Source organism: Herpailurus yagouaroundi, unplaced genomic scaffold, assembly GCF_014898765.1.
Source record: "Herpailurus yagouaroundi ecotype Mexico unplaced genomic scaffold, PumYag 205, whole genome shotgun sequence".
Taxonomy (NCBI): Eukaryota; Metazoa; Chordata; class Mammalia; order Carnivora; family Felidae; genus Herpailurus; species Herpailurus yagouaroundi.
Genome location: NW_024412436.1, coordinates 164241 through 190934, shown reverse-complemented (window position 1 = coordinate 190934; position 26694 = coordinate 164241). Strand labels below are relative to the sequence as shown.

At 42.5% G+C, this 26694-nt stretch overlaps 1 protein-coding gene and 1 long non-coding RNA gene across 5 annotated transcripts in view; one reads left to right on the top strand and one right to left on the bottom strand.

Annotated features, from left to right (window-relative positions):
- LOC121015020 (uncharacterized) overlaps positions 1 to 14322 on the bottom strand; it is a 75530-nt gene extending 61208 nt beyond the window's left edge. For 3 of the 4 annotated variants that reach the window (XR_005783561.1, XR_005783563.1, XR_005783564.1), the window contains exon 1: positions 14182 to 14320. This is a non-coding gene — a long non-coding RNA (uncharacterized LOC121015020). Of the gene's footprint in view, positions 1 to 14181 lie in introns of all 4 variants that reach the window. The other variant, XR_005783562.1, reaches the window with a different exon arrangement.
- A 154-nt stretch (positions 14323 to 14476) lies between these two features.
- Positions 14477 to 26463, top strand: PRDX6 (peroxiredoxin 6). The gene is made up of 5 exons (XM_040451666.1): positions 14477 to 14676; positions 18801 to 18957; positions 22272 to 22418; positions 23655 to 23801; positions 25466 to 26463. The coding sequence occupies exons 1-5, from the start codon at positions 14582 to 14584 to the stop codon at positions 25592 to 25594; spliced, it is 675 nt and encodes a 224-aa protein (XP_040307600.1). The 5' UTR covers positions 14477 to 14581; the 3' UTR covers positions 25595 to 26463.
- Positions 26464 to 26694: the final 231 nt, after the last annotated feature.

Here is a 26694-nt window from a genome sequence, read left to right as displayed (position 1 = left end):
ATTGACCCCAGAGATAGGACCATGGAACAGAGCAAAGTTAACAGGTTCCCAACTAGGCCTGAAGCCATGGTTTGGTTTGCCCTGGAACTGTATTCTTAACTAACATGAGATGGAAATGAAGGTTGAAATGCTTATTGACAAGAACTGACTACATACCTAAGTGAGTATGCGCAACAATAAACTTATCTGTCCACGGGGAGTCCTGGAAGAGGCAGTCACTGATTGAGTAGCACATGTAGAGACTTTGTTGATAAAGCCTTCATTGTCTAGCTCTCTGTGCAACGAAAGAATTTAGCTTAGCGACACTTGAGCTCAGTATCTAAGGACTACAACAAGCCCACATTCCTTCTCCGTGGAACATAGAGAGCTTCGCTTTCAATGGCTAAATCCCGGCCATTTGCTAAAGAGAACTCAGTGCGCAGAAAGCTCAGGAAGAACAAATGGCAGAGAAAGAGAGCACTGCCTCTGCTAAACACCCCATTCTGTATGTCCAGATTTATGTCTATACGCCACCTACATATCACACAAACAGTCTGAAAGTTAAGGAAGGAGACAAGGCTGACAGGTGTGGGACTGAAAACAGTCACCATAGATATGGCTCTGGCTCTTTAGGACGAATTCTTCTATGTAAGAGACTGAAAATTACTTCTCAAATTTAGTTTTTTTAATGTTTATTTATTTTTGAGACAGAGAAAGACAGAGCATGAATGGGGGAGGGTCAGAGAGAGGGAGACACAGAATCTGAAACAGGCTCTGGGCTCTGAGCTGTCAGCACGGAGCCCGACGTGGGGCTCGAACTCACAGACTGCAAGATCATGACCTGAGCTGAAGTTGGACGCTTAACCGACTGAGCCACCCAGGCGCCCCTCAAATTTAGTTTTTTAAAACCATGGTGTTGAAAGATACTGTTTGAGAATCTTGAGTCTAAGAATTTATTGAGGTTTTCCAGGCCCATACACACTCTGCGGAGCAAGTCGTGACTCTCTGGAACAAGGGGCAAATCTGGGAACCTGGGCTGGGCACCAGTTATATTGAGAGACCCACTGCTGCCGCCAGGCCACTAGAACATGATGAAATTAAACCCTGGCTGTGGGTCTAATAGCAATAACGGGTATTTGGTATAGGTTTTAAGGAGCATGGGCATCCTCTCTTTCGTGAGGTGTTAGTTCCAGGTGAGGGGATTACAGGGTTTGGGGGAAGGGAAGACTCCTCAGAGACTCAGACTTCATGTGAGTCTCACCAGAACTCCCTATTTAAAGTGTGATAATCCTATTCTTTTCAGATATTTTCTGGTTCCCTTCACACTGGAAACTTGGCAAATCTGTGAATTGAAACTGATGTAATTCTGCAACCAACAAAATTAAGTTTTGCATTTGATTTTTCAACTCTATCAGCCTTGTGGCTATAAGAAATAAAAAATCCTTTTAGGTCGGCCATAGAAGCTCTCTGAATCTCAAACCAAGAACTGAACCAAGAGTTCAGGGACCTGAGATTTTCATTTTTCTGCAACCACTCCACTATACGACCAACCTACACTGTGGCCCTTGTGGTGATCACCACTGCCAAGCATGGCAGCTCCCGGGGCCCCCAAAGCACATGCTTCAGTTGGGATTTCATCAAAATCAACCATGTGTGATCATCTTATTGTGATGCCATCGAATGTCAGGTGTTATCAGCATTGTATTTCCCACTGGCAAGAGGTTCAGACCAAACCAACCCCAAAAAACAATCGCTGAGTTTTTGTCCTAGGACTATTCCTGGTACCAATTTTTATTTCAGTCAGCCTCCATTCAAGAGATAGAAACCACCAGCTATTCAAACAGGGAGAGCATAACATAAAGAACCATACATTTGGTTAAAAAGTGGCTAGCTACTGAAAGTGGTAAAAGAGAAGTTTATGGTGTAATGGAGGTGGCAACCACAGACTACAGCTATCATACTTAGGGCTGAAGGAATGGTAAACAAGGAAGAAACTTCAAAATATAGAGAAGGGACGTACCAGCCTAAGATTCAGGCCTCTCTAGGATGGCTTAGCTGCTAAAGAAACATACCACCCATCACTGGGATTAAGAAGAAACCTTCCAGAGGACATGTAGTTGCTGGAGCCATGGGAGCAATCTATTACCACAAAGAATACTGCTGGGACCAGCTGTGTGCTGATCCATTCATAGTCATGTGAAGGGGGAAAAAAAAATCAGGAAGAAAATAAGTCCCTTCCAACCTTGAGAATTCCTTCAGCACACCCCCCACCCTTAGATGGAGCCTAACATCAACCTTGCTGGCAGAGAAAAACTATAGTTTGCAGAGTACAGGTCCGGGATCACAAAGTAGGTCAAAGAAAGGTGGATTTTTGTCTAAAGGAAAATAAATTAATAACTGAAACACCTAAATCCCAGGGCTGGGTGTAAAGATGGAGGGAGGTGAACAATTACAAGATACACGTGAGAGGCAGAATCACTTGGACTTCCTCTTGGGAGGGGAGTAAAAGGAGTCAGGACAACTTTCTTCTAGAGAGAAGGAGAAAACTGGGGATGCTCAGTCTTGTATCAAATGTGTTTTCATGGGGAAGATAGGGAATTAAGAATTATATTTGGGGCAGATGTTGTATGTCTACGACACACTCAGGTCAAGGCGTCAAATGGGCAGATAGGTGGCAATACAAACCTGAGGTCTGGTTGAAGATAAAAATGAGCACTATCAGCATATAGAGGTTACTTAGGGTCACACGTCTCACTGATATCGCCACCAAAGGAAATGTAGATAGATGAAATGGTCAAGGAATGTGCCCTGAGAAGCTCCAGCTTGTAGAAATCAGAGAAGAGATGAGGCATCAGTAAAGCAAACAGAGAAGCCAAGAGAGAAGAGGAAAAAAACCAGGAGAGTTTGGTATTATGGAAGCAAAGAAATTGGTTTCCCTACAAAGTGGTCAATTTTGTCAAACACATTGAAAGTGAAGACAAGCATCCACTGGATTTAACAAGATGAGTTTTAATGGATAGAGGAAGAGAAAAAGAGAGGATCAGAGAAATGGGTGATAGCAGGAGGAAATGTTGGGACTTCTAAACTGAGCTGTCTAATATGGTAGCTACTAGTCACAGGTGGCTACTGAGCACTTGAAATGTGCCTGTGCAGAGTGAGAGGCACTGTAAGTGCAAATTACACACCGGGTTTCAAAGATTTGATACAAAAAATATTAAATATCTCATTAATAATTTTTATATTAATTGCATATTAAAATGATTTTAATATGTTGGGTTAAGTAAACTACAATACAATTCATTTTACCTCTTTTTTTACTTTTTTAACATGGCTGCCATAAAATTTTAAATTACAGGTATGGCTCACATTATATTCCTGTTGGAGACAACTGTACTAGAGCATGCTTGCATGCTAACAGAATGGCCAAAAGAGAAGCAGAGATCGATGATGTAGAAAGAAAAACAGTAAGCAGAAGAGGGAAGACCTTAATAAGCTTAAGTAGTGGGAGGAGGGGTGCAATCAAGGGCAGACAGACAGAAAGACAGGTGTACATAGGTAGATATTTGTCCTATCCTTTAAACAGACACTATCCATTCTTTTTAAGTTGCCATTGAAGGTTAATAAACATTTATCAAAGCCTAGGTTGCAAATAAAATCTTGATATGCTTCTGAAGGTACAGATCAAATTGCAATAAAATAAGAAATTAATAAGAAAAAGACAGCAAACCCAATCCAATTACATGAATATTACAAAACAGTTTTCTAAATAACTTTTGGGTTAAAATGGAAATCAACACTAGAATACAAAATGTTCAGAAATTAATAAAACCAACTACATTTCAAAACTTATGGGATACCACAAAAACCTTAACTGAAAAGAAAATTCAGAGCTTTTAGTGACCTTACTAACATATATAGAAGACTGAAAATAAATGACCTTAGCATTCAATCAAGACACTTAAAAAAAAATCAAAATAAGCCAAGAAAATAGGAGAAAGAAAGTAATAAAAACAAAAGGAGAGATTAATGAACTAGAAAGCATAGCAAAACAAAACTGCATAGGCCCAATAAATAAAATAATGGGTTGGTTTTTTTTTTTTTTTGTCTTTGAATGCTATGGCACAAAAATCATTAGCAAGTCTGACCAAGGGGGAAAAGGGCAAGGAAACATAAATATATATAATGAAAAAGGGAATATCACTGAAAATAAACAGGTTTTTTTGTAATTCTAAGATTTCCAATATATGCCTATAAATAGACGATATTTACTTATTTATTTATTTATTTATTTATTTATTTATTTAAACGTAAGCTCTACACTCAACATAGGGCTTGAATTCATGACCCAGAGATCAAGAGTCACATGCCTCACCCACTGAACCAGCTAGGCACCCTGAAACAGACAGATTTTTTAAAAAAGATAAATTACTAATATTGGTTCACAAAGAGAGAAAATTAGCCAAATAATCAAAGAACTTGAAAGTGTAGCAAGAGATCTAACTTCAAAAAAAAAAAACACTAGGTTCAAATTACTTTACCAGAAAGTCTAACATATCTGAAAAGACAGCTAATTCCTGAGTTATTTAAATTATTCAGATAATAAAAATCATGACAAGCTTCCCAATTTATGAAGAAGTTTAATCCTGATACTGAAAGCTAACAATGCTAGCAAAAATATAATCTTGGGTCATTTTTACTAATGAATAATCATTTAAAAATCCAAAGTATAATATTAGCAAATCTAATGTATCAGACCATCAGATATGTTTGTGGCAAGTAACAGAAATACTGACTCAAATTCTCTTTAAAAATGAGGATATTTCTTGGGGCGCCTGGGTGGCTCAGTCGGTTGAACAGCCAACTCTTGATTTCAGCTCAGGTCATGATCCCAGGGTTGTGGGACTGAGCCCTACATTGAGCTCCTCGCTGAGCATGGAGCCTGCTTGAGATTCTCTCTCTCTCTCTCTCTCTCTCTCTCTCTCTCTCTCTCTATGCCCCTCGCCCCTGCTTGCTCTCTCACTCTCTGTCTCAAAAGTAAAAATAAAATAAAAAATAAGGATATTTCTTGACTCAGCAGGATGTCTAGAGGTAGGATAAGTTTCAGGGCAGGCTGTAGTTCAATGATGCCATAAAGAATCCAGATATTTTCCATCTTTCTGCTCCGCCACCCTTGGTATTCTGTCACTTCTAGGTCTGTAGCACCATAACTGCAATATTTGTAAGTCTCCAGGCAAAATGTCCAGAGAAAGATGAAAAACTGACTTTCTTTGATTTTCACGCAGGATCAAAAACAGTTTTGCCAGAAGTTCTCCTAATAGGTGTTATGTCTCATTAGCAAGAACTGGATTGAATGCCCGTTCTTGAACCAATCCCAGTAAATGGCACGGTACAATTTTAGTCCGGAGCATCAGAATCCCCTGGAAGACCTGGTAAAATACATACCGCTCAGTCCCACCCCCAAAGTTCCTGATTCGGCAGGTCTGGCATGGGGCTTGATAATCTGCATTTCTAATAAATCCTGCACAAAGGTAAATAGGCAGGAGGGAACAGAACTGAGTAGGGTTGTTTGCAGATTTCTCTAGCGCCTTCTCTAAAGTGGTAAGAGTCTGCCTCCACCAACAGGAGAGCTTAGGCCCTGCCTTGATGAAGAAAAGGAGGAGGTTTTTCTGGCTTTGCCACTTCTTCATTGCCTTCAGCTCAAAATAAATTTTATGTCAAAGAGGCGTATTTGGGGGTGACATTCTGTTTCTTTGCACAGGTATGCAGTGATATTAAAGCTGATTTTTTAAACCCTTATAATAAATTCATTTAATTTGGGTCAGCTTGACTACATAAAATAAGATTTCTCTCTCCTTCCTTGTCTTCTTCCCAACTTTCTATATCTATTTAGTTTTTGTCCTTTATCCTCCTTTTTATCTTTTAATTTGGAAACAAACTGTAAATAGCCTCTAAACTAGGACAATATTACTTTCCATTTTCCATAACAAGAGACATCTTCATCCGTTATTTTTTTTTTACCAAAAACATATCCTACCTTATTTGTATATTTTGCCTGCAGATTTTTTTCCTTATTATTTCTAGTACTTTTAGTTACATCTGTTGATTAGAATTTTTAACTCTCAGGAACCCTAATATTAGCGAAAACTAGGAGGCTGCCTATTGTGAAGTGTTTATGACGCGCCAATGTTCTGTAGTAGATTGGCAAATGTACAATAAACACATCATTTCATAATTTCTAGGAGCATATGCTTTTTAACAGACAATTTTTTCAGTGTGGCAAGAAGAATGTGTTATTAACAGACCCAAATATCATTTGCCTCTTTAATACAAGAAGCCAAAGTAGATAAATTTATATTTAGCATTTAATGTTTCAGCATTTTATCTGACTGGAAATGATCTAGATATTCAACAAATATCTAGTATGTTAATTTAGTTTAACTTAGTACAACTTTATTTGGTTTTTTATTTTTTTTATTTATTTATTTTTTTTATTTTTTTTTCAATGTTTATTTATTTTTGGGACAGAGAGAGACAGAGCATGAACAGGGGAGGGGCAGAGAGAGAGGAAGACACAGAATCCGAAACAGGCTCCAGGCTCTGAGCCATCAGCCCAGAGCCTGACGCGGGGCTCGAACTCACGGACCGCGAGATCGTGACCTGGCTGAAGTCGGTCGCTTAACCGACTGCGCCACCCAGGCGCCCCTTAGTACAACTTTAAAGATTCAACTTCCCAAAAAGATTTTGGAAACTATTTTTAAGCAGACATGTTTTATAAAACATAATCATTGTGGAAAAGTTCATTTCTTTTTTTTTTTTTTAATTTTTTTTTTTAATTTTTTTTTTTTAATTTATTTTTGAGACAGAGAGAGACAGAGCATGAACGGGGGAGGGGCAGAGAGAGAGGGAGACACAGAATCGGAAGCAGGCTCCAGGCTCTGAGCCATCAGCCCAGAGCCCGACGCGGGCTCGAACCCACGGACCGCGAGACCGTGACCTGAGCTGAAGTCGGACGCTTAACCGACTGAGCCACCCAGGCGCCCCTTCTTTTTTTTTTTTTTAACGTTTATTTACTTTTGAGACAGAGAGAGACAGAGCATGAACGGGGGAGGGTCAGAGAGAGGGAGACACAGAATCTGAAACAGGCTCCAGGCTCTGAGCTATCAGCACAGAGCCCGACGCGGGGCTTGAACTCACAGACCGCGAGATCATGACCTGAGCCGAAGTCGGCCGCTTAAACGACTGAGCCACCCAGGCGCCCCAAGGAAAAGTTCATTTCTAAATTTATTCCACTTACATGTGTTTAATTCACATGTTCTAAATGATTATTTTAGATTACTCATGAACATTTCATGACACATTAGACAAAGTTAGCCATAATCTTATTTCTCTTGCTGATAATTTTTGTAACATCAAACATCATAAAAGCAAAGCATCTATAAAGTTAAACATGTGGTTTCTCACTCTCTGTCTCCCTCTCTACTTCTGTGCTTAACATACATTAAGCAATTTATTTTTATTATATGTTTTGTTCTTAGGATGATTTCAAACTTTCATAATCTTAAATATCTAATAGAGACAACATAAGCTCGTTTGACTAGTCTTAATTTTTGTAAGTGCCTATTTTTTAAGCCAATTAAATAGAGACCTTTTACAACTTATTTTTGGTAAAATACCATCTGGAGGAAGAAAAGTATCACATATATATAACGTACATATGTAGACATATATAAACATACGGACACAAACAGAAATCTTACAGCTCTGATTTGAACATTTTAGCAATGAGACAAGATAACACAAAAACTCACAAGTAAAAGAACAGTTGGATCTAATTGTGTTTCTGGCAGATGGAACAAGTTAGGTTACACACTCAGATTGCTAAAACTTTTTTACTATTATTTATGCAGAAGACTTTTAGGATTTGTATTTGCCCTTGATATGTAATCTTATGGAGGCTGTGGACTAAATTTTGGGTAAGGGAGTTTTCATAGTAGTATGTTTTCTTAAAAAGCTTCCCCCTCCCAACCTTTTTTTGTACATGGTGTAAGTTAGGGTCCAACTTCATTCTTTTGCATGTGGGTGGATGTCCAATTTTCCCAATGTCACTTGTTAAGAGACTGTCTTTCTTCATCGAGTGGCCTCGACACTCTTACCACAGATTATTTGACCATGTACGTAAGGGATTATTTCTGGGCTGTCTATTCTGTTTCATTGGTCTATACGTCTGTATTTATGCAGGTACCATACTGTTTTGATAACTATAGCTTCATAATATGTTTGAAATCAGAAACGCGTCAAGGTTTCCAACTTTGGGGGTGTTTGGGTGACTCAGCCGGCTAAGTGTCCAACTTCGGCTCAGGTCATGATCTCGCGTTTCGTGAGTTTGAGCCCTGTGTTGGGCTCTGTGCTGACAGCTCAGAGCCTGGAGTCTGCTTCGGATTCTGTTCTCCCTCTCTCTCTGCCCCTCTCCTGCTCGCGCTCTGCCTATCTCTCTCTCAAAAATAAATAAACATTAAAAAAAGTTTTTAATGAAAGACTTCCAACTTTGTTCTTTTTCAAGATAATTTTGAGGCTATTCAGGGTTCCTTGATGTTCCGTATGAATTTTAGGATGGATTTTGCTATTTCTGCAAAAAATAACTTCAGGATTTTGATAGGAATTACACTGCACCTGTAGATTGCTTTGGGTAGTTGACATCTTAATAATATTGTCTTCCAATTCATGAATATGGGATATCTTTCCATTAATCTGTGTCTTCTTTAATTTCTTCTAGTAATGTTTTATAGTTTTTGGTGTACATGTGTTTTAAATTTTAAACACAAAACTTTCAAGCAGTCACAGGAAAATAACTTAAGGTCTGTTCCTTTATAACGACTGCGCTAATGTTATTTACTTCAAATCTACTATTTAAATGCAGTAATTATTAAATGCCAGAGTTATCAGCAGAAACTGTGCTGGAAGACAGTTTGAACCACAATCAATCTTGAAATAAATGAGGTCCACATATACAGAGCTGACTATATGATGGAGAGTTCTCCAAATTAACTTGTATGCAGAATACTTTTATTCCCCAAAGAAGAAGTAATTAAAATGTGCTAAGCTGGAGCTTATGTATACATTCCTAAAACTCAACAAGAACTGCAGCAATTGTTGACAATTTAGACCAACATCCAGATTTTTCTAGGACTGTTTTATCACCAACATTGCTTAGAAGTGCCAGATTTTGTTAATAATAACAAGCAGACTGATCTTATTACATTTAAATTCCCAGGCGATGCATAACTTGATTCCCTGTCCCTGGGGAGGACTTCTCCCACCACTGACCTTTAGTTCGCTCCTGGCACTAGGCCTCAGAGAGTTTGCCTTCGGAAGCTAGCAGGCCGGTAGTGACTCCGTGCTTATCTCCCCTCAGCCATCAGTCACCTGCTGCTCTGCTTCTAGAGGGCCTGCCACTCTCCGCTCTTCTCAGGACTGCGTCATGGCTTCTGCTTACTACCCTCCCTGACCATCTCTCAGCTTCTGTCCCGGCTGTGAACTGCTGACTGAATCTGCGCTCTTGCATTCCAGCCACCAAGAGAGGATCCCATAATAAAACACTTTGTGCCAGGCTCCCTCACGGGCTGCTAGCCAGTTTAGAGGTTGAACTGCCTTTGGGCCAGACACCCAGACCTGTGCAATCACCAATGGCCAGAGTGGCAGGACCATGTGGCCAGCTTTCCTGTGGAGGGAGGTCCAGGCAAGGCAGGCAAGCATCCAAACTTGTTCCTCTCCAAACTTCCCTTTCTCCTTGTTTTCCTTCTGTCTCCTCCCCACCAGCTCTTGTGACTTCTGTGCTGACCACTTTCTCTCTTTTCTCTCTCTTCCCCTTTCCCCTCTTTCCTCTCTAGGACAGTTTCTATGGATCTCCAGATATGAAGCTTCACAAATTTATATTCACTGCCCGCTCTGTAACAGTAATAAATTCTTCCCTATATAGCCTCGGGCCCCTTATGCTCAACTAAAAGCAGATGAGAGAACTGGCTACCAAATAAACTTAAGTTGGCATGTGGTCTTTAGTTACCCATGATTGTATGACATCTCTAAACCTAATCCTTTAACCCTTTGTAACAAATACCCCCACCCCACCCCCACCAATCATTATCTGTGAAAACTTACTAAGCAATCTCTTTCAGGGTAAACAGTAAATTTTAGGGTGCTTTACTTGGGAAAATAAGTGTCAGAACTTACTACTCCAGAGCCCTACTGAGAGTTATTCATCAGTCTAGCATTTTACAAGTTGTCGTCCTTTCATTTTCTCTCCCACATTTGTTTCTTTCCAGAATGCAGATGTCCTGTAGCAGATACAGTAGGGGAGAAGCAACCGTGTTACACAAGACAAAGAAGGGCAGTGGAGAGATTAACAGCCCTACTCACTAGCAGGTGGGCAGCACTGTCCTGAATAGCAGGAACAGTTTCCTGTGGGCCAGCCTTCTTTCTATTTTTATTTCTGAAAAAGACAATCAGATTTAACACGAGAGCTTATAAGAACTGCTTTTAAAAACCCAAGCCCACCTTCCTAACATTAATTTCAAGTTTTCCGTATCTCTTCCTACACGCATAAGAATTTTTCCCTAGCTACAATTATAACTAGGGACACATTGCTCTTTTATTTCCAGCTGCAGGCAGACAGACTTTGTTGGTGTGGCTGCAGGAGGTAGACAAATGCTTCTCCAACACTTTGTGTAATCTAGCCCAATGCCCACCGCATCTAACGGGTCACAAATGTTTACCAGTAAAAAAATATGGTCAAGCCTTTAGTAGTTCACAACCTAAGGAGAGAACAAGAGAGAGAAATGTAATGCACTATTGATTTTCCAAATGACCATTGTCAATTCCTTCACCTTTTCCTTCAGTCTGTCCAAAGCGGTAAAGACAGAAGAGCCTATCAATCAGACAGGAGTCAAAGCCCTCTGAAAATCCCTGCAATCCCCTTCTTCCTGTCACCAGGGAGTTACTTCTAAGGACTTCAAGATTCTCCCCAACCCTGCCAGCAGCCTGACAACATTTTTTCCCCCTGATATCAGAGCCTCTACCCCCTCTGCAAAGTAAATCCCTCCCTTAGCCTCGTCTCCTTTTTTTCCACATTCTGGCCTCTCCCTGGAATGTCTTCCTTGCCCTACCTCCCTTCTTCCTTTTTCCGTGGCACTTCTTTCCTCTGGAATGGCCTCAGCCCATGAAGCATCCGCCTTCCATGTAGTATGGAAGTTAAACTAACTCCCTACAAGGGCCAGGCAGGACAGATGGTGTTCTTTCAACTTTGCACATTAAGTATATGGGAATATTCTTTACTTTGACAAAGATATGCTCTATCTTGTTCCTCCTGGAAACGTATGGCCCTTGGTCAACCTTTCATTGTCACAATTTTGATAGAATAGGGATACATTAGGAGAGGATCCATTTTCCTCCTAATTCTACTCTAAGAAAAACAACAGTGCAAGAGTGGGGTTAAAATGACAATAGGCACTTAAGGTCAGTAAGTGGCGAAGGACCTTCTGAATAACAGGGAACATTTGCACCCTTAGAAGGCTTCTCTCCAGCCACTGTTCACCCACATGGAATACGGGTCCAGTGTGGCTACACCTTCTGCCTTTCCAGGAGACAGAAATCCAGATATTTTTGCAAAAAGAAAGGAAGAAAGAAAGAAAGAAAGAAAGAAAGAAAGAAAGATCTATCTTTCAAATGTTGTCAGCTAATTCAAAAGAATTTAAAATGCTACAAAGACAAAGCAAATAAGCATGCAGAGTGCATGAGGATTTCTGGGGTGCAGTCTCTGGAGCTATAAATGCTAACAGGCGTTTATCAGATTTTATTATACGCGCATTTGCTTAATTTACGACAGTTCCATGATTATGCTTTTTATAGCGATCAGTGGTCTGTTTTTATATTCATTCTCCATATTTGTGGTATATCTGTGTTTCCTATGCTATCTCCATGGTGTTATTAATAGTGCATTAAGATAAAATTACCCTCCTTTCCCTCCTCTCTTTCTCCCTCCCCCGCAAAAGGATTTAAGACATAGCACTTTCAAAACCAAAGCCTGGAATCAAATTAGTTGAGATATCAAATTACAGTAGCTTTATGGAGTTCTCTAGAGTGGCTAGAAATTTTACCAATAATCTTACTGTAAATCCTTGTTCAGAGGAGAACTGAGTAAATCCGGTTAGCGTACACACACACACACACACACACACACACACACATGCACCCCACACACAGCACTACGATGCAAACTAAAACTGCAGTATGTGAGTCACTTCTCTTAACACTACCATGTGCCTTCCTAAGGCTAAGGAGCTTCATGCAGAGGATTTTTCCCACTTCTGAACTCCAACCATTTGGCACTCTCTCCCATCAGCATTTACTCCATAATTTTATCAAAACTGCATGTACATCTGCCTTCCCTATAAGAGCAGGGACTGCAGTCACCAGGCCTGGCACAGTGCCATGCACATAGTTGGCAAAGAAAGATGTATTGCATAAGCCATTATCATCAGCCAAATAACAGCTACCATTTCCAGAGCACTTACTATGTGCTAAGTAGTTTACCTACATTATCCTGGAGGCTTTCCCAGACCAGACCATCCAATGCAAAGCAGCACCCCAGTCACCCTCTAGCACATAACCTTATTTTATTTCTCTAAATAGGATTTACTGCTATCTAATATATTCTCATTTAGTTATGTCTCCCCCACTAGAATGAAAGCTCCAAGAGAACAGTCATTTTGTCTATCTACCTCACACTTGGCACATAGAGAGCAAATAAATGAACCTAAACTTCCCACTTGCAACTCACCAGACTCTACACCCGAAAAACAAGTAATCCAGTGAAGAAATAGGCAGAAGACATGAATAGACACTTTTCTAAAGAAGACATCCAGATGGCCAACAGGCACATGAAATGATGCTCAACGTCACTCCTCATCAGGGAAATACAAATCAAAACCGCACTCAGATACCACCTCATGCAGGTCAGAATGGCTAAAATGAACAAATCAGGAGACTATAGATGCTGGAGAGGATGTGGAGAAACGGGAACCCTCTTGCACTGCTGGTGGGAATGCAAACTGGTGCAGCCACTCTGGAAAACAGTGTGGAGGTTCCTCAAAAAATTAAAAATAGATCTACCCTATGACCCAGCAATAGCACTGCTAGGAATTTACCCAAGGGATACAGGAGTGCTGATGCATAGGGGCTCTTACACCCCAATGTTGATAGCAGCACTTTCAACAATAGACAAATTATGGAAAGAGCCGAAATGTCCATCAACTGAGGAATGGATAAAGAAGATGTGGTTTATATATATATACAATGGAATCTTGGCAACGAGAAAGAATGAAATCTGGCAGTTTGTAGCAACGTGGATGGAACTGGAGGGTATTATGCTAAGTGAAGTAAGTCAGGCAGAGAAAGACAGATACCATATGTTTTCACTCATATGTGGATCCTGAGAAACTTAACAAAAGACCAGGGGGGAGGGGAAGGGGGAAAAAAAAGTTACAGAGAGGGAAGGAGGTGAACCATAAAAGACTCTTAAATACTGAGAACTGAGGGTTGACGGGGGGTGGGGGAGAGGGGAAAGTGGATGATGGGCATTGAAGAGGGCACCTGTTGGGATGAGCACTGGGTGTTGTATGGAAACCAATTTGGCAATAAATTATATATAAAAAAAACTTCCCACTTCCTTGGGTGGTAGAGTTGACTTGCGTACAGCAGACCACAAGAAGTATGTTTTAAAATGCATATGTAGATTTCAGGATAATTGTGTTGAATATTTTATGGTTCATAATGAACTCTGGGAGAGGGGAGGGCAGTAAAAGTTTAGTCACATTCCCCCAAGCACTGACTGACATAGGTGCTGGAATTTTTGCTGCAATACGAAAGCCACTTCCTCTGACATAAGGTCCCTTACACGTCTGGGTCTTGCCACATCCTCTGATATACAGAGTGCGTGATGACTAGGCTGGCTGGGGCGGTCAGGATTCCAGAAGCTCACACTTAAAGAGGGGTAAGTGGAGGGGTCAGGCGACCAAGAGTGAGCGTACAGGAGGATCGCGGATTCGTCATCCCTCACCCCGATTCTCCGCCTTGGGGCTCCCCTTCTACTGCGACCCGCTTCCTTGCACCACCAAAGCCCAGACGCACTGCACGATCAAACCTTCTCACCCCCAAGCCTTCAGGGGGTCACTGAGTCCCACGTCACGTGAGTGGAGACAGGCGCCGGCGCCCACAGATTCCCGGCAGGTTCAGAGGCAGACCAGGACCCAGAACTGACCCGCCCTTGCTCCGCCCCTCGCTCCGCCCCTTGCTCCGGCCTGCCCCGGCCGCCATCCCACCCGCGCCAGCAGCGGCTCTGTCCTTCGGCCGGCGGCCCGGTTCCGCCCCGCCCCTCGCCGTGCCACGGCCCCGCCCCGCTCAGACTCCGCCTCTGGCCCCGCCCACGCCGCTCGCTTCCCGCCCCTCGCGGCCCCACTTACTCTGCGGCCGGCACCCACACCGCCGGAGCCGGCAAGCTGGTGACTGCCGCTGCTGCGCGTCCTCGTCTTCCCGCGTCACTGCTGCCGCCATGCCTGGAGGTCTCCTTCTTGGGGACGAGGCTCCCAACTTCGAGGCCAGTACTACCATCGGCCGTATCCGTTTCCACGACTATCTGGGAGACTCGTAAGTGGCCACCTCGTAGCGTCCTCGGGTTACGCCCGGCCTCGGAGGTGCCTTCCCTATTTCTTCTACCTTCCGTCCTCCCAGCTCAGCCCCCTGGTCGCCGCCCGCCTCCTCCCCGCACCGGTTCCTGCACGTGCCTCTGGCCGAGTGGCTCCTGCCCCGCGTCGGCCGAGCGCTTCTGGGGGCCGGCCCCACGACCCCATTCCGCCGGCGGCCCCCATGTGGCTGAGCCGGCTCCGCGGCGGGAAGGGGGGAGGGGAACGAAATTGGGTTCCAGCAGGTACGGGCACCGGAGGCCGATGCGGAGGGTTTGTTGCCTTTATCACTCGGTTTGGTAAGGGGTGCAAGGAGCGTGGCCGAGTTGAGGCGGCTGGGGCGAGGGCCGGACTGCATCAGGGGTCACTTCCCGGGACTTGTGCCCAGGGTCGCACTCCCTCCCTCGGTGCTGGAATTTGCTCCCTGGGGGAAGGTGAGTGTCTAAGGCCAGAGTCTGAGGACACTGCTGTGGGCGGAAGGTTCGGGACGGCCCAGCGCGCCGAGGACTTGCTTGCTGCAGTGGTATTTGCAGGCTTCTCGACACAAAATGTAAAAATTTAAACCACCAGCTGCCAAATAAGTGGCTGAAAGACTTTTTGTCCAGAGCCTCCTCCTGTGGCTGGGATATGATTTGATAACAGCTTTGGGAGGAACCAAGAACATTCTGTATGTAGGTGTGTCCTTCATTCCAGAACTTGCAACATTTGAAGTGAAGGGCTTTCTGAGGTTGCTCAGTTGCAATGGCCTGTTCTTGCCGCGGTAGGCCACTGCAGGCTCCTGGACGCCTGGACCTCCCCGCTTTTGAGACCCTTTTGTTTCCCAGTCATATGCCCCTCACTGCTTCTTCCCCCCACTGCTTTGCTTCCAGCACGTGGCCTTGCCGGCGATAGCCAGATCTGGCCTGGCAGTCAGACCATTATGACTAGGAGTAAATTGGTGTTGCCCAGGTTTTAACGTTTTACAGCCCCTGAATCAGCAAGCTTTTAAGTTGCTTGGTTTTAATCTGAAACCTCCCAGATATGTGTCATTATATTATGGCTCTGGAGTTCCAGTGGTCCCACCACACTGGTTTTCCCTTTTTTTTTTTTTTTTTTAATTATTGAAGTATAGTTGACACACATTGTTATATTAGTTTCAGGTGTACAATATAGTGATTAGACAATTCTATACATTACTCAGTGCCCATCACAGTTAGTAGTCACCATCTGTCACCATGCATTATAATATTATTGAGTGTTTCCCATGCTGTGCTTTTTATCCCCATGACTAATTTATTTTATAACTGCAGTTTGTACCTCTTAATCCCCTTGATCTATTTCACTCATCCCCCCCCACCCCCTCTGGCAGCCACCAGTTCTCTGCATTTATGACTCTGATCCTGGCTTTTTGTTCGTATTTTCTGCACTGTGGTGTTCTGAGGCTTAACAAATCCTCCATGATTTGTGTCCTTATTTTATTTACAGTGTCCAGATATATATGTGTATAGACAGAGAGAGGGAAGTTTATGACATTCATCAATGAGTGGACAGGGCTATGCAGAGAACCTGGGAGGGATTCTTACCCACTTAGGCCTACACAGCCCTTTACACTCTCTTAAGTCTATTTTCCAGCTGCCAATTTAAGGGAAAAGCTAAGCTTTGTGAAAGAGAGGACTAGGCTAGAAAAAGATGAAAAATGGAACATTCAGACCTTAAAGGCAGGGAGAGATATACAGACTGTGTCCAATCTCGTAATCTAGGTATTAGTATTTCTCCTAAAGTCCATGGGATTTTTAGAGTATGTTCCTTTCCATTCCTATCTACAGTCCTCATCCCCATAGAACAAAATCTTATCAGAACTCTTAGATTGTATAAAGATAAATATTGACATAAAACATTTATTATAGCAATAATTATAAATGCCATCACTATTTAAGCTAACCCTACTTTTTTGGGTTTCTTGCTGTTGTTTATTTGCCCCTGGGTCTATCCTGATTTTATTAAAAGTGGTGCCTTCTCAGGGAGCCACCAGTAGGAAGATGAGAAAAATATCTGCATCTACAAACAAAAATATAACAAGTCTGCCTCAGGTCACGCCTGGGATTGTGTTCCCTCCCCTACCTTGAAAAGAAGTTTGAGCTCTTTTTATAATTATAATACATGGTTTTGCCTAATGCAATTTCCCCAGGGACTCCGTTCTGTGTGTGATCTCAATTCAGAGGTCAGCTTTTGATCTAGGTGTTTTTTGGAGGAAAAAAAAAAATAATTTCAAACATTACAGGTATCTGCCCTAACCCTGACAACTGGAAACAACTAAGGGGTTTGGGTGCTTCATTTGGTGAGTTTAATGAGCTTTAGCTCTGTTTCTTTGTGTATATGGTAGAAGCAGCTTCTTTACAGTACATCTTCACCAAACAAAACTTGTTTTCCTGGGGTTTTCTGGGGGTTAGTGAGTGAGGACCCTTCCCTTAAAGGAGGAAACCTTTTGTCTTTTGAAAATGAGGAAGGAAGGAAATGGGATAATGTAATTGAACTCCTCTTAAGAGCACACACAGTTAGGGAGACTTAGAGGGGAATGCAGATCATAGTAAGACATCCTCAGACTTTTACCCTCTTCCTAGCCATGTGGCACACTGGAGTTTGGCCTCTGAGGGGGACAGGATGTGAAGTGGCTTAAACTGAGTTCCTTAGCATGATTCAGCAAAACCTTTTCGATGCACAATGGAAAGAGTGTGTCTGACGCTTCTAATTCATCAACCCTTTAACAACTCAGGAAGAAATGCCCTGTTTTTCTCTCAACTCTTGGAAACTTTCTCGTAAGTCTCATCTGACCCTTAAGCAGATCCTTTACCATAGAATCAAAGGCCTAGATTTTTTACCCATACCTAGATTATTTATATCACAGGATGTATAGCCCTCTTACTGTCCTTTATAAAAAAGTAAACATACCACAAACCTCCAGAATCTTCAAAATATTACCTCTCTCTTCCCAGTCTTGCCATAGGGCCCTCTATCCTCATTGTAGGAAGGCTTTTCCTTTCCTGAAGCCTTGGGAGTTGAGTGGCAGATGTAGGTGGGAGGGAGGTACCCTTGTCTTTGCTTTGTTCTTTGTGCCTCAGGAAACTTGGCAGATTTTGAGAGGTCAAGCTTGGCATCTAGACTGAGTTGAGTTATTTAGTAGTTTAGGATCCTGGTTTAACACAAGTCCAGCGGGGTGTGGAGAACCCGGTGTTAAATTTTCCTTTTCAGTCAGAAGAGTAGTTCTGTTGCCAAGGAGAAGGAAATGGTATTCCAAAAGTTCTTGGTGACTTTTAGCTGGAAATATGCTTAAAAATCTATATAAAGTTTCATCCTAGGTAATGATGATTTAGATATTCATGTTTACCTAAGAATCTGTAGTTGTCAAAATCTGTGTTGTAGGCGGCCAGTTTTCTTGCCTACTTGGACTAAAGCAAAAAGGAAAAGAAACTGCAAAGGAAGAGACAGGTAAAACTCAAAAGTGCGGTAGCTTCGTCAGGGTGCAGAGATTGGGTGTCCTGCTTGGCAGGCTTGGTAGCTTTACAAAAGTTTTTATATCCACTCACTACAAAGAAGCCAAGTGTCAGCTTTAATTTTACATATAAATAGAGGATAGAAGCCTATTTATTTGAGATTATGTAACCTGTTTATTATTGCAGTCAGGCATTTGGTTGGATTGGGGCATATTGGGACATCCATTATTATAGCCTAGAAAAAAAGTAGAAGTGGGTTAGAAGGGGGGAAAAGGTATTTCAGTAAGCTTGTTGGTTTGAGTAGCACAGATTTTATGTGCTGAAAAAGAGTCAGGGTGGCCCTGTAGTTATTTAAGGAGGCAACACCCTTAAATTACAGTCTCCTAAGACATTTATCATGTGGAATTTCATATGTTTGGTTGAATCGGGCTTTCAACATAGGCTTTTCTGGAAGTCAGAAGATCAAAAAGCATTCCTCGACAAAAATTTAAAAGTAATTGTCCTCATAAGCACTTATTTAAAAAGGAAGTCATTTTTGACATAGGATTTGTGATTTCTCATTCTACATGACGGTGATAATCCCTCCAATAAGCTGTGGCTTCCTTTTCCTTCATCTCAGATGGGGCATTCTCTTCTCGCACCCTCGGGATTTCACCCCCGTGTGTACCACGGAGCTCGGCAGAGCCGCAAAGCTGGCACCCGAATTTGCCAAGAAGAACGTGAAAATGATTGCCCTCTCAGTGGATAGTGTTGAAGACCATCTTGCCTGGAGCAAGGTATAGTACCAATTGGCATGTGCTTTGAGGTTATAAATCAAGGTATAAATTATGTAGAGTAGCTTGGGTTTTTTGAGGTAAAGGTACAAGTAACTTCAAGTTCAGACTTCACCTATTATTTGAAAATCTGACTTAAACTGCACAGTGATCTCTACCTGGCTAAATGCAATGCTCGGTTTTTAGCCCTCGTCTTTCCCGGCCCACTAGCAGCCTTCAACCCACTGGTCGTTGTATATCCTGGAACATTTTCCTCTCATGGCTTCCAGACACCACATCTTGAGCTATTCCTGTTTATGGTCAGAGTGAGCTTCCTCACCCCCAACTCCTAGTTATGCTAAAGTTGCCCTGAATTCATTTATTGGACACCGTCTCTTTTTATCTATACCCTTCCCCTTGGTGAGCTCATCCACTCACATCTAAATGCTGTGATTCCCGAATTTCCATCTCTAGGCCAGACACTGCTGGTTCCCAGCCTGCTACGACCACCGCCAACTCCCATCTCCCCTGGGATGTCCTGTCATCTCACACCTAGTATGTCTGACACTGGCTTCCTTTTCTTAATCCAAGATCTTACTCATCTTAGCTAATGGACACTGCATTTTCATAGTTGGCCAAAATCTAGGCATCATCCTGAATTCCTCTGGTTTTTCCATATCCACGTCTGGTTCATCAGTAAACTTGTTTGCTCTGCCTTTAAAATGATGCAAAATACTATTTGGAAGACTTTCCTCGGGTAGCTTTGTGGCTTGTGCCCTTCCTGCTTTCAAGTCTTGACTCAAAATGCTACCTCATCAAGGCCTTCTTCCATGGCCTCCTTATCTAAAATTATAACTCCCCTCCATGTTCCTTATCCCCCTGTGATTTTTTCTTTAGTATTGTCACCATCTAAAATAAAATGTTCTGCACGTTGCTAGTTTCATTTGTTCATTTGTCCACACCCATCAGGCTCAGCAAGGCAGACTCCTATTTTGTGCTCTGCCGAACAGTGCTTGGCACTCAGTGTATCCTAGGCAGTCAGTCTCTGTGTGTTGAATGCACGAACGGAAGGAATTGTCTACTTTCAACAAACGTTTACTTGGACAATAAATGTGGTGGTCTAAACTTGAGGACATTTTGATGACTTTGCGATGATGTGCCACTAAAAAGTGATGATAGGTAAGCTCTGAAGGATGCTTACAATGTACTAGGCACTCTGTCAAGCACTTGTTATGCAACTGAATAAAAGATGTGGTACTGACTTGTGAGCTGGCCACCTGGGGCTGCAGCCCTTGGCCATTTCCTGCTAGTTAATTCTAAGTGCCCGAGATTAGAAGCATCATATACAGGAGAAAAGAGAAGGGGATTTCTCTTGCGTACAGTGGCATTTTTTTCATCCCTTACATTTGGCTGCGACTGGTAAGTGCATTTCTGCACTATGCTCTCATGTTTGCCAGTGAGAATACTTTTCCTCCCACAGAGTTGGAGGGACTTGCTCAGGGTTGGCTGGCTAGGAAAGGATGGCAGTGCAATTGGAACCTCAAACCAATGCTGTCATTGATACTACATGATAGAGAGTAGGAATTCATCTGATTTAGGCTAGAATAAAGTCAAAGCATGTGGTTCTTTGGTGTTCGTGGATATAACGTAATGCCCATCAGGGAAGTGGCAGTGTTGACCGTTTATTACCGTACAGCAGCCATTGAAACTAGAAACCACCAAAGGAAGAGTTGATTGCCTCTTGTAAAACACCTTTTAAAGTAGGAGCATGCCCGGGCTCATTTTAGCCTGTGAGCCTCTGCCTTGAATTTTCAGAATTGTGAGAGCACTGAACAGGAAACAAGTCCCACCTATCAGAAGCAGTGGCCAAACTTTGGCACTCAACTGGTTACATAGGAAACTTCAGGACGCCTCTAGCAGAAAGCCCTTTTGATTATTATTTAGTTGTGATGAGTTGATGGGGGGCCAGTGACAACAGAAAGGAAGTTAAGATAATAAAATTAAGGAACACGTCAAAATGTGTTGTTACCCGTTTCAAAGTTCACCTGTACCACTTCTGTCCTGTCGCATCTCTGCTGAGAAATTGACAGAGGCTCTATATCCGCCATGACCTCAATCCCTATGTTACTTTTAAGGCTCCACATAATAAACAGACCTTATTCCAACCTTAAATCCTCTCTCCCGCTGCTTCCTAAAGCTCTACCCAGCTAAGTTACTCACTCTCTTCTCAGTTATTTATGCTCAGACCTGCCTGCATGTTTCATTAATACTGCTCCTCTTCCCTGTGAAAAATCTCATCCATCCTTCAAGGCCCCAGGTAGAATCTCTCCTGAAGTCTTTCCTAACTCAGGAGACCTATCTGTCAATGGGGACATTAGTATACTTCAGCATTTACAATCTGCCATGTAAATATTAGAGTCTTGCATTTGCTGCTACTTCACATGGGAATCATCTTAACCAAAGTAGAAGTTTCTTTGAAGGCAGGTGCCACGCCTCACTCATCCACATGCACTTGCCCTCGTGCTTACCCCACGGGAAGTGCTGTATCATTACTTGATCAAATACGGGAGCTAGATTTTCTTTTTCAAAGGCTTCTAGGGATAGGAAAGGTAGGAATGAATGAGTAAATGAGTGAAGTTTAGTAGGGGAAGAGAGTAGAATAAGGAGGAAAGTACATTATTGTCTTTCAGTTCAGACCTGAAATGCTTTGTTTTCTATGTGGATTTCACCCTAGTGTAAATTTACCTTGGACTTGTCCTTAAAGTATATATTCAACTCTCCATTCTTGGATTTGCTTCAAATTTTATGGGGTTTTTTTGTTTTTTTTTGTTTTTTTTTTTTTCATTTCTTAGTATCTGCTGTATAGTAGCTTAATGTCTGGGTCGGGGTTCTTAGCGGGCAGGGACCAGATCTGTAGAATTATCTTTGCATGTGGCATTACTTTTAGATGTGATGGACTTAATGAACACATTATTTCTGATGGTATTTACTTGTTGGGTACCCAGAGAGGTACCTTAGATTGGGATCTAACTCTACAGCATTCAACTTTTAAAGCATTTCTTGCTGCTTTCTGTGGGCAGTAAAATCATGCCAAATTTTAAGAGACCTGGGCATGAAAAGGGTCTGTGGTTATAACCTAAGTACTGTACTGTACTGTTATTTCTGTCAGTGAGTGATTGGGGTGAGGAGTGTTCATTCTTTTTTTTTTTTTTTACTAAAATCGCTTAGAGAAAATTATGATTGTGTTCCTCTTCCCTATCTTGCAAGATGTTCATTGATTGAATTCAAAGAATGTGCCTGGTTTAGATTTTTTTTTTCCCCTTTCACCTGCATTTCAGGATATCAATGCTTACAATGGTCAGGAGCCCACAGAAAAATTACCTTTCCCCATCATTGATGATAAGAATCGGGACCTTGCCATCCTGTTAGGCATGCTGGACCCAGCAGAGAAGGACGAAAAGGGCATGCCTGTGACAGCTCGTGTGGTGAGTTGTAGAAATCCATTAGTTGTCCTCATGACTGGCCAGGCTCCGTGTACAGCTGAGTGCTTACACCGACTCGAGGAATAGAGGAATATCTCCAGTTATGAAATAATTAGCGGCAATCTCACTGACCATCCGTACTGCTGAAGCAAAGTAAAATTTTCAGCTAAATTTGATAACTTTTGGAAATGTACATAAAATTAAGTAGTTGATCATAAGATATCATCTAGAATTGAGGAATCTTTTTCCCAGGTCTCCTAACAGTTCTCTCTTTTAAAGTGGTGGGCCATAATACCCTTCTTCATAAGGCAACTGTGGCTGGGAATTCCTGTTTGTCCTTACCTACTAGAGAACAGACTTAATCCCTCATCTGCAAAACTATACAACTATTTGAAGATTGGTATCAACTCCCATCAGTATATTTTTTTAAAGTTTTTTTAATGTTTATTCATTTTTTGAGAGAGAGAGACAGAGTGCGAGTGGGGGAGGGGCAGAGAGAGAGGGAGACAGAATCTGAAGCAGGCTCCAGGCTCTGAGCTGTCAGCACAGAAACCCGACACAGGGCTTGAACTCGGGAACTGTGAGATCATAACCTGAGCCAAAGTCAGACACTTAACCGACTGAGACATCCAGGTGTCCCCCACCCCCATTAGTATATTTTTAAGGTAATCATCCCTAGTTAACATAGTACCTTCCTGAGGCCTTTCCTGGATTCAATTTGCATATCAGGTTTTCTTACTGAGACACCCAGAACCAAATAGAATTCCCTTCTAAGTTTAGAAAAATAACATGGAGTGGCGCCTGAGTAGCTCAGTCGTTTAAGCCTCCAACTTCAGCTCAGGTCGTATCTCGAGGTTTGTGAGTTCAAGCCCTGCATCGGGCCCTGTGCTGACAGCTCAGAGCCTGGAGCCTGCTTCAGATTCTGTGTCTCCCTCTCTCTGCCCCTCCCCCATTCACACTCTGTCTCTCTCTCCTTCAAAAATAAATCAACGTTAAAAAAAAAAAAAGAAAAGAAAAAGAACCTGGAGAAGAAAATTATCTACACTGAAGCCACCCAGATTAATAGTTTGATGTATCCTCCTAGATGTTTGCTGAGGGCAGGGTTGGGGGCAGGGTTTGGGTTTTGGTTTTTTTCTACACTCTTGAACATTTCTAGTAACTAAAGAGCTTTCAAAGAAGCTTTGATATCAAAAACACTTAAAAGAATTATTCCTATTTATGCATCTGTGTGCTTTGCAGGTATTTATCTTTGGTCCTGATAAGAAGCTGAAGCTGTCTATCCTCTACCCAGCAACCACTGGCAGGAACTTTGATGAGATTCTCAGGGTAATTACCTCTCTCCAGCTGACAGCGGAAAAGAGGGTTGCCACCCCCGTTGATTGGAAGGTAAAGACATTAAAAGGGCAGATACCCAGCTCACCTTCAAGGCCTAAAGGGCCAGTCTCTAAATGGCTATCTTCTGGGTCTTTCTTACTTGGGGCTCTTTTTCTGGCACGCACACACACTGGCAGGACTTTTCCTTATGGCTGAGTTTCAGATTTACTATGAGGCCATTGTCAAGGTCTTCTTTGTATTTTTATATGAAATACAAACTCCCCGTATTGCTTTCTAACTTCCATATCACTTGATCAAATTAATTGGTCAGAATGATTCCTTTTCTTTTTTAAGTTTATTTATTTATTTTGAGGAAGAGCACGAGCAAGGGAGAGGAGAGGCATAGAGAGAGAGAGAATCCCTTAGCATGGAGCCTGGGGCGGCCCTCAAACTCACGAAGTGTGCGGTCATGACCTGAGCTGAAACCAAGAGTCGGATACTTAACCAACTGAGCCACCCAGAATGATTTCTTAATAAAATAATTTTTTAAAAAAAAACCTTTAACCCTTCCCAAAACGAGCAAAATGTTGGCAAAATATTTATAGCAAAACTTAGATTGGCCACTTGAGTCATGGCTATAAAACTATTTGGTGTATTAATGTCTGGAGCATTTCACTTCTCTTAAGCTTCAATTAGCCTTTCAAACCCCATGTAGAATTCTCAGACAGGGATAATATCACAAGGGCATCTTAACATTGCTACCTTTTTAAAATATGCTCACCTGAATACCAGGTTGTGTTGATTTGTTTTTCCTGACAGGCAAATCATTTAAAGTCTGTATCTGTCCATTGAACATGTGTTTATTGAGCCCAGGCAGTGGGCTCTGGGCTACAGCAACAGTGAACAATATAAATATTAATGTAAATGGGAGTCCCTGCCCTCAGAGAGCTTACATGCCAGTGGGCGGAGACAAACAGTACGCAAGTTTACCGTGTTTTAGGTGGCAATAAGTGTGACTGAGAAAAATCAAGCAGAGGTGGAGAGAGTGGGAGCATAGGGGTGGGAGGGTAGGTTTTATAATTGGCTGTCAAAGAAGGCCTTTCTCTGAAGGGAACTTTGGGAAGGACATGAAGAAAGCAAGGGACCAAGTCGTGCTTGTTTATGAGGGAGGAAACGGCGCCTGGGTGGCTCAGTCGGTTGAGTGGCCGACTTCGGCTCAGGTCATGATCTCACAGTCCGTGAGTTCAAGCCCCGCGTCGGGCTCTGTGCTGACAGCTCGGAGCCTGGAACCTGTTTCAGATTCTGTGCCTCCTTCTCTCTCTGACCCTCCCCTGTTCATGCTCTGTTTCTGTCTCAAAAATAAATAAACATTAAAAAATATATATATATGAGGGAGGAAAACCAGCGTGCCTGGAAGAGCAGGAGCGGGAGGTGGGGCAGGGAGGCACGATTCATTCACACTGGGCAGCGGTAAGGACTTAGAATTTAAATTTTAAAGTGTGGTGCCAAGACGTCACTGGGTTTAAAACAAGACCATTTCTTGTTAAGATGGGGACATTGTTCTCTCAGCAAAGTGTCGAAGATCATCCTGTGAAAACAAAATTCCTCAGAGGGGAGAGAGTGACCAATACTGGGTTATTCTCATGAGCACCTGTAGCTACTTTTCTGAAGCTACTTCTTGGCCTTCAGGCTTCACTGTAAGAGTGAATTTCATTATTTTCAATGTCTTTCAATAGGATGGCGATAGCGTGATGGTTCTTCCAACCATCCCTGAAGATGAAGCCAAAAAAATTTTCCCTAAAGGAGTCTTCACCAAAGAGCTCCCGTCTGGCAAGAAGTACCTCCGTTACACGCCCCAGCCGTAGTCCCCCAAGGAGGTGGTTAGCACAGTGAGCCAGGGGACGCCGGCCGCCAGTCATGTTCTCCTGCACCTGTTCCATAACAACATCCTGGTGTGATCACAGCCAAGGCCTTTAGGTTGCTATACTACTGGCTTATTAAACAAAATGGCACTAAAAATTTCTTGGGATCCTTTCCTCTGTGCCTTCACCAGCATTCTGTTCTGTTCCTGCACCGTAGCACTCTCTGCTGTCTCTGAAATGTAGTCTGTATGTGAGATTCAAGTCTTGGATGTCTACAGGATGTGGGGGTCGATGAGGTAGTGTCAGTTGATGGTGGAGAAAGTCTGTTCTGCTCCATCATAGAATGACTGTCAGGTTTTTAGCTGTTCCAATCAAATCCAGAACTTGACGTTCAGATTCCCCTGTAGATACGAGTATATAACCCAAAAACCTGTAGAGTATCCAGAAATTCTCCACTCTTCAGGGTTTTGATCGCAGCGGGGGCAACAAACTTTTCAATTCTATACTTTTTCAGTAGATAACTGAAGTGGGATGAGCGGGGGAGGAATCTTTAAATATTTTGCTATAACGAAAATTTTTCGAGAAATTTCTATTAAAAAAGAGAGGCTATAGAAGAAGTTCCACTTGCCTGCCTGCCAGGGAGGTGGACCAGGAGGTGTGAGCAATACGACAGTGCCATGTGCCTTTCATGCAAAGTATTTCCATATGTCTGTCTGCTCTACACTGATGGGCGCAAGAGCACAACTTGGGAAGAAAGGAGGAAATGATTGAAAATGTTTTGTTATAGAACTATTCTTGCAGTGAGGGGGTGGGGCTGTTTTCTGAGTTTTGCTTTTTGGGGATCAGCAAATAAATTCTTTGTTAAAACTGGATCAGAGAATTCTGTTGTCACGTTTTGAAGTGCTAGTTTAGACTCCTGACCCGAAGGGCAGAGCTTTGCTCGCTAGGATCGGCATCAGTACTTTTCTCCAAAGGCAGATACGTGAAATTTCTTGTGACGAAAGTGGAGGAGCAGCTGACGAACAAGGAGATTTCACCACATCTCTTGGCCCACTTCACTCCTTCCTGTTACTTCCCTGGGTCCTTGGGTTTGTGACGACCCG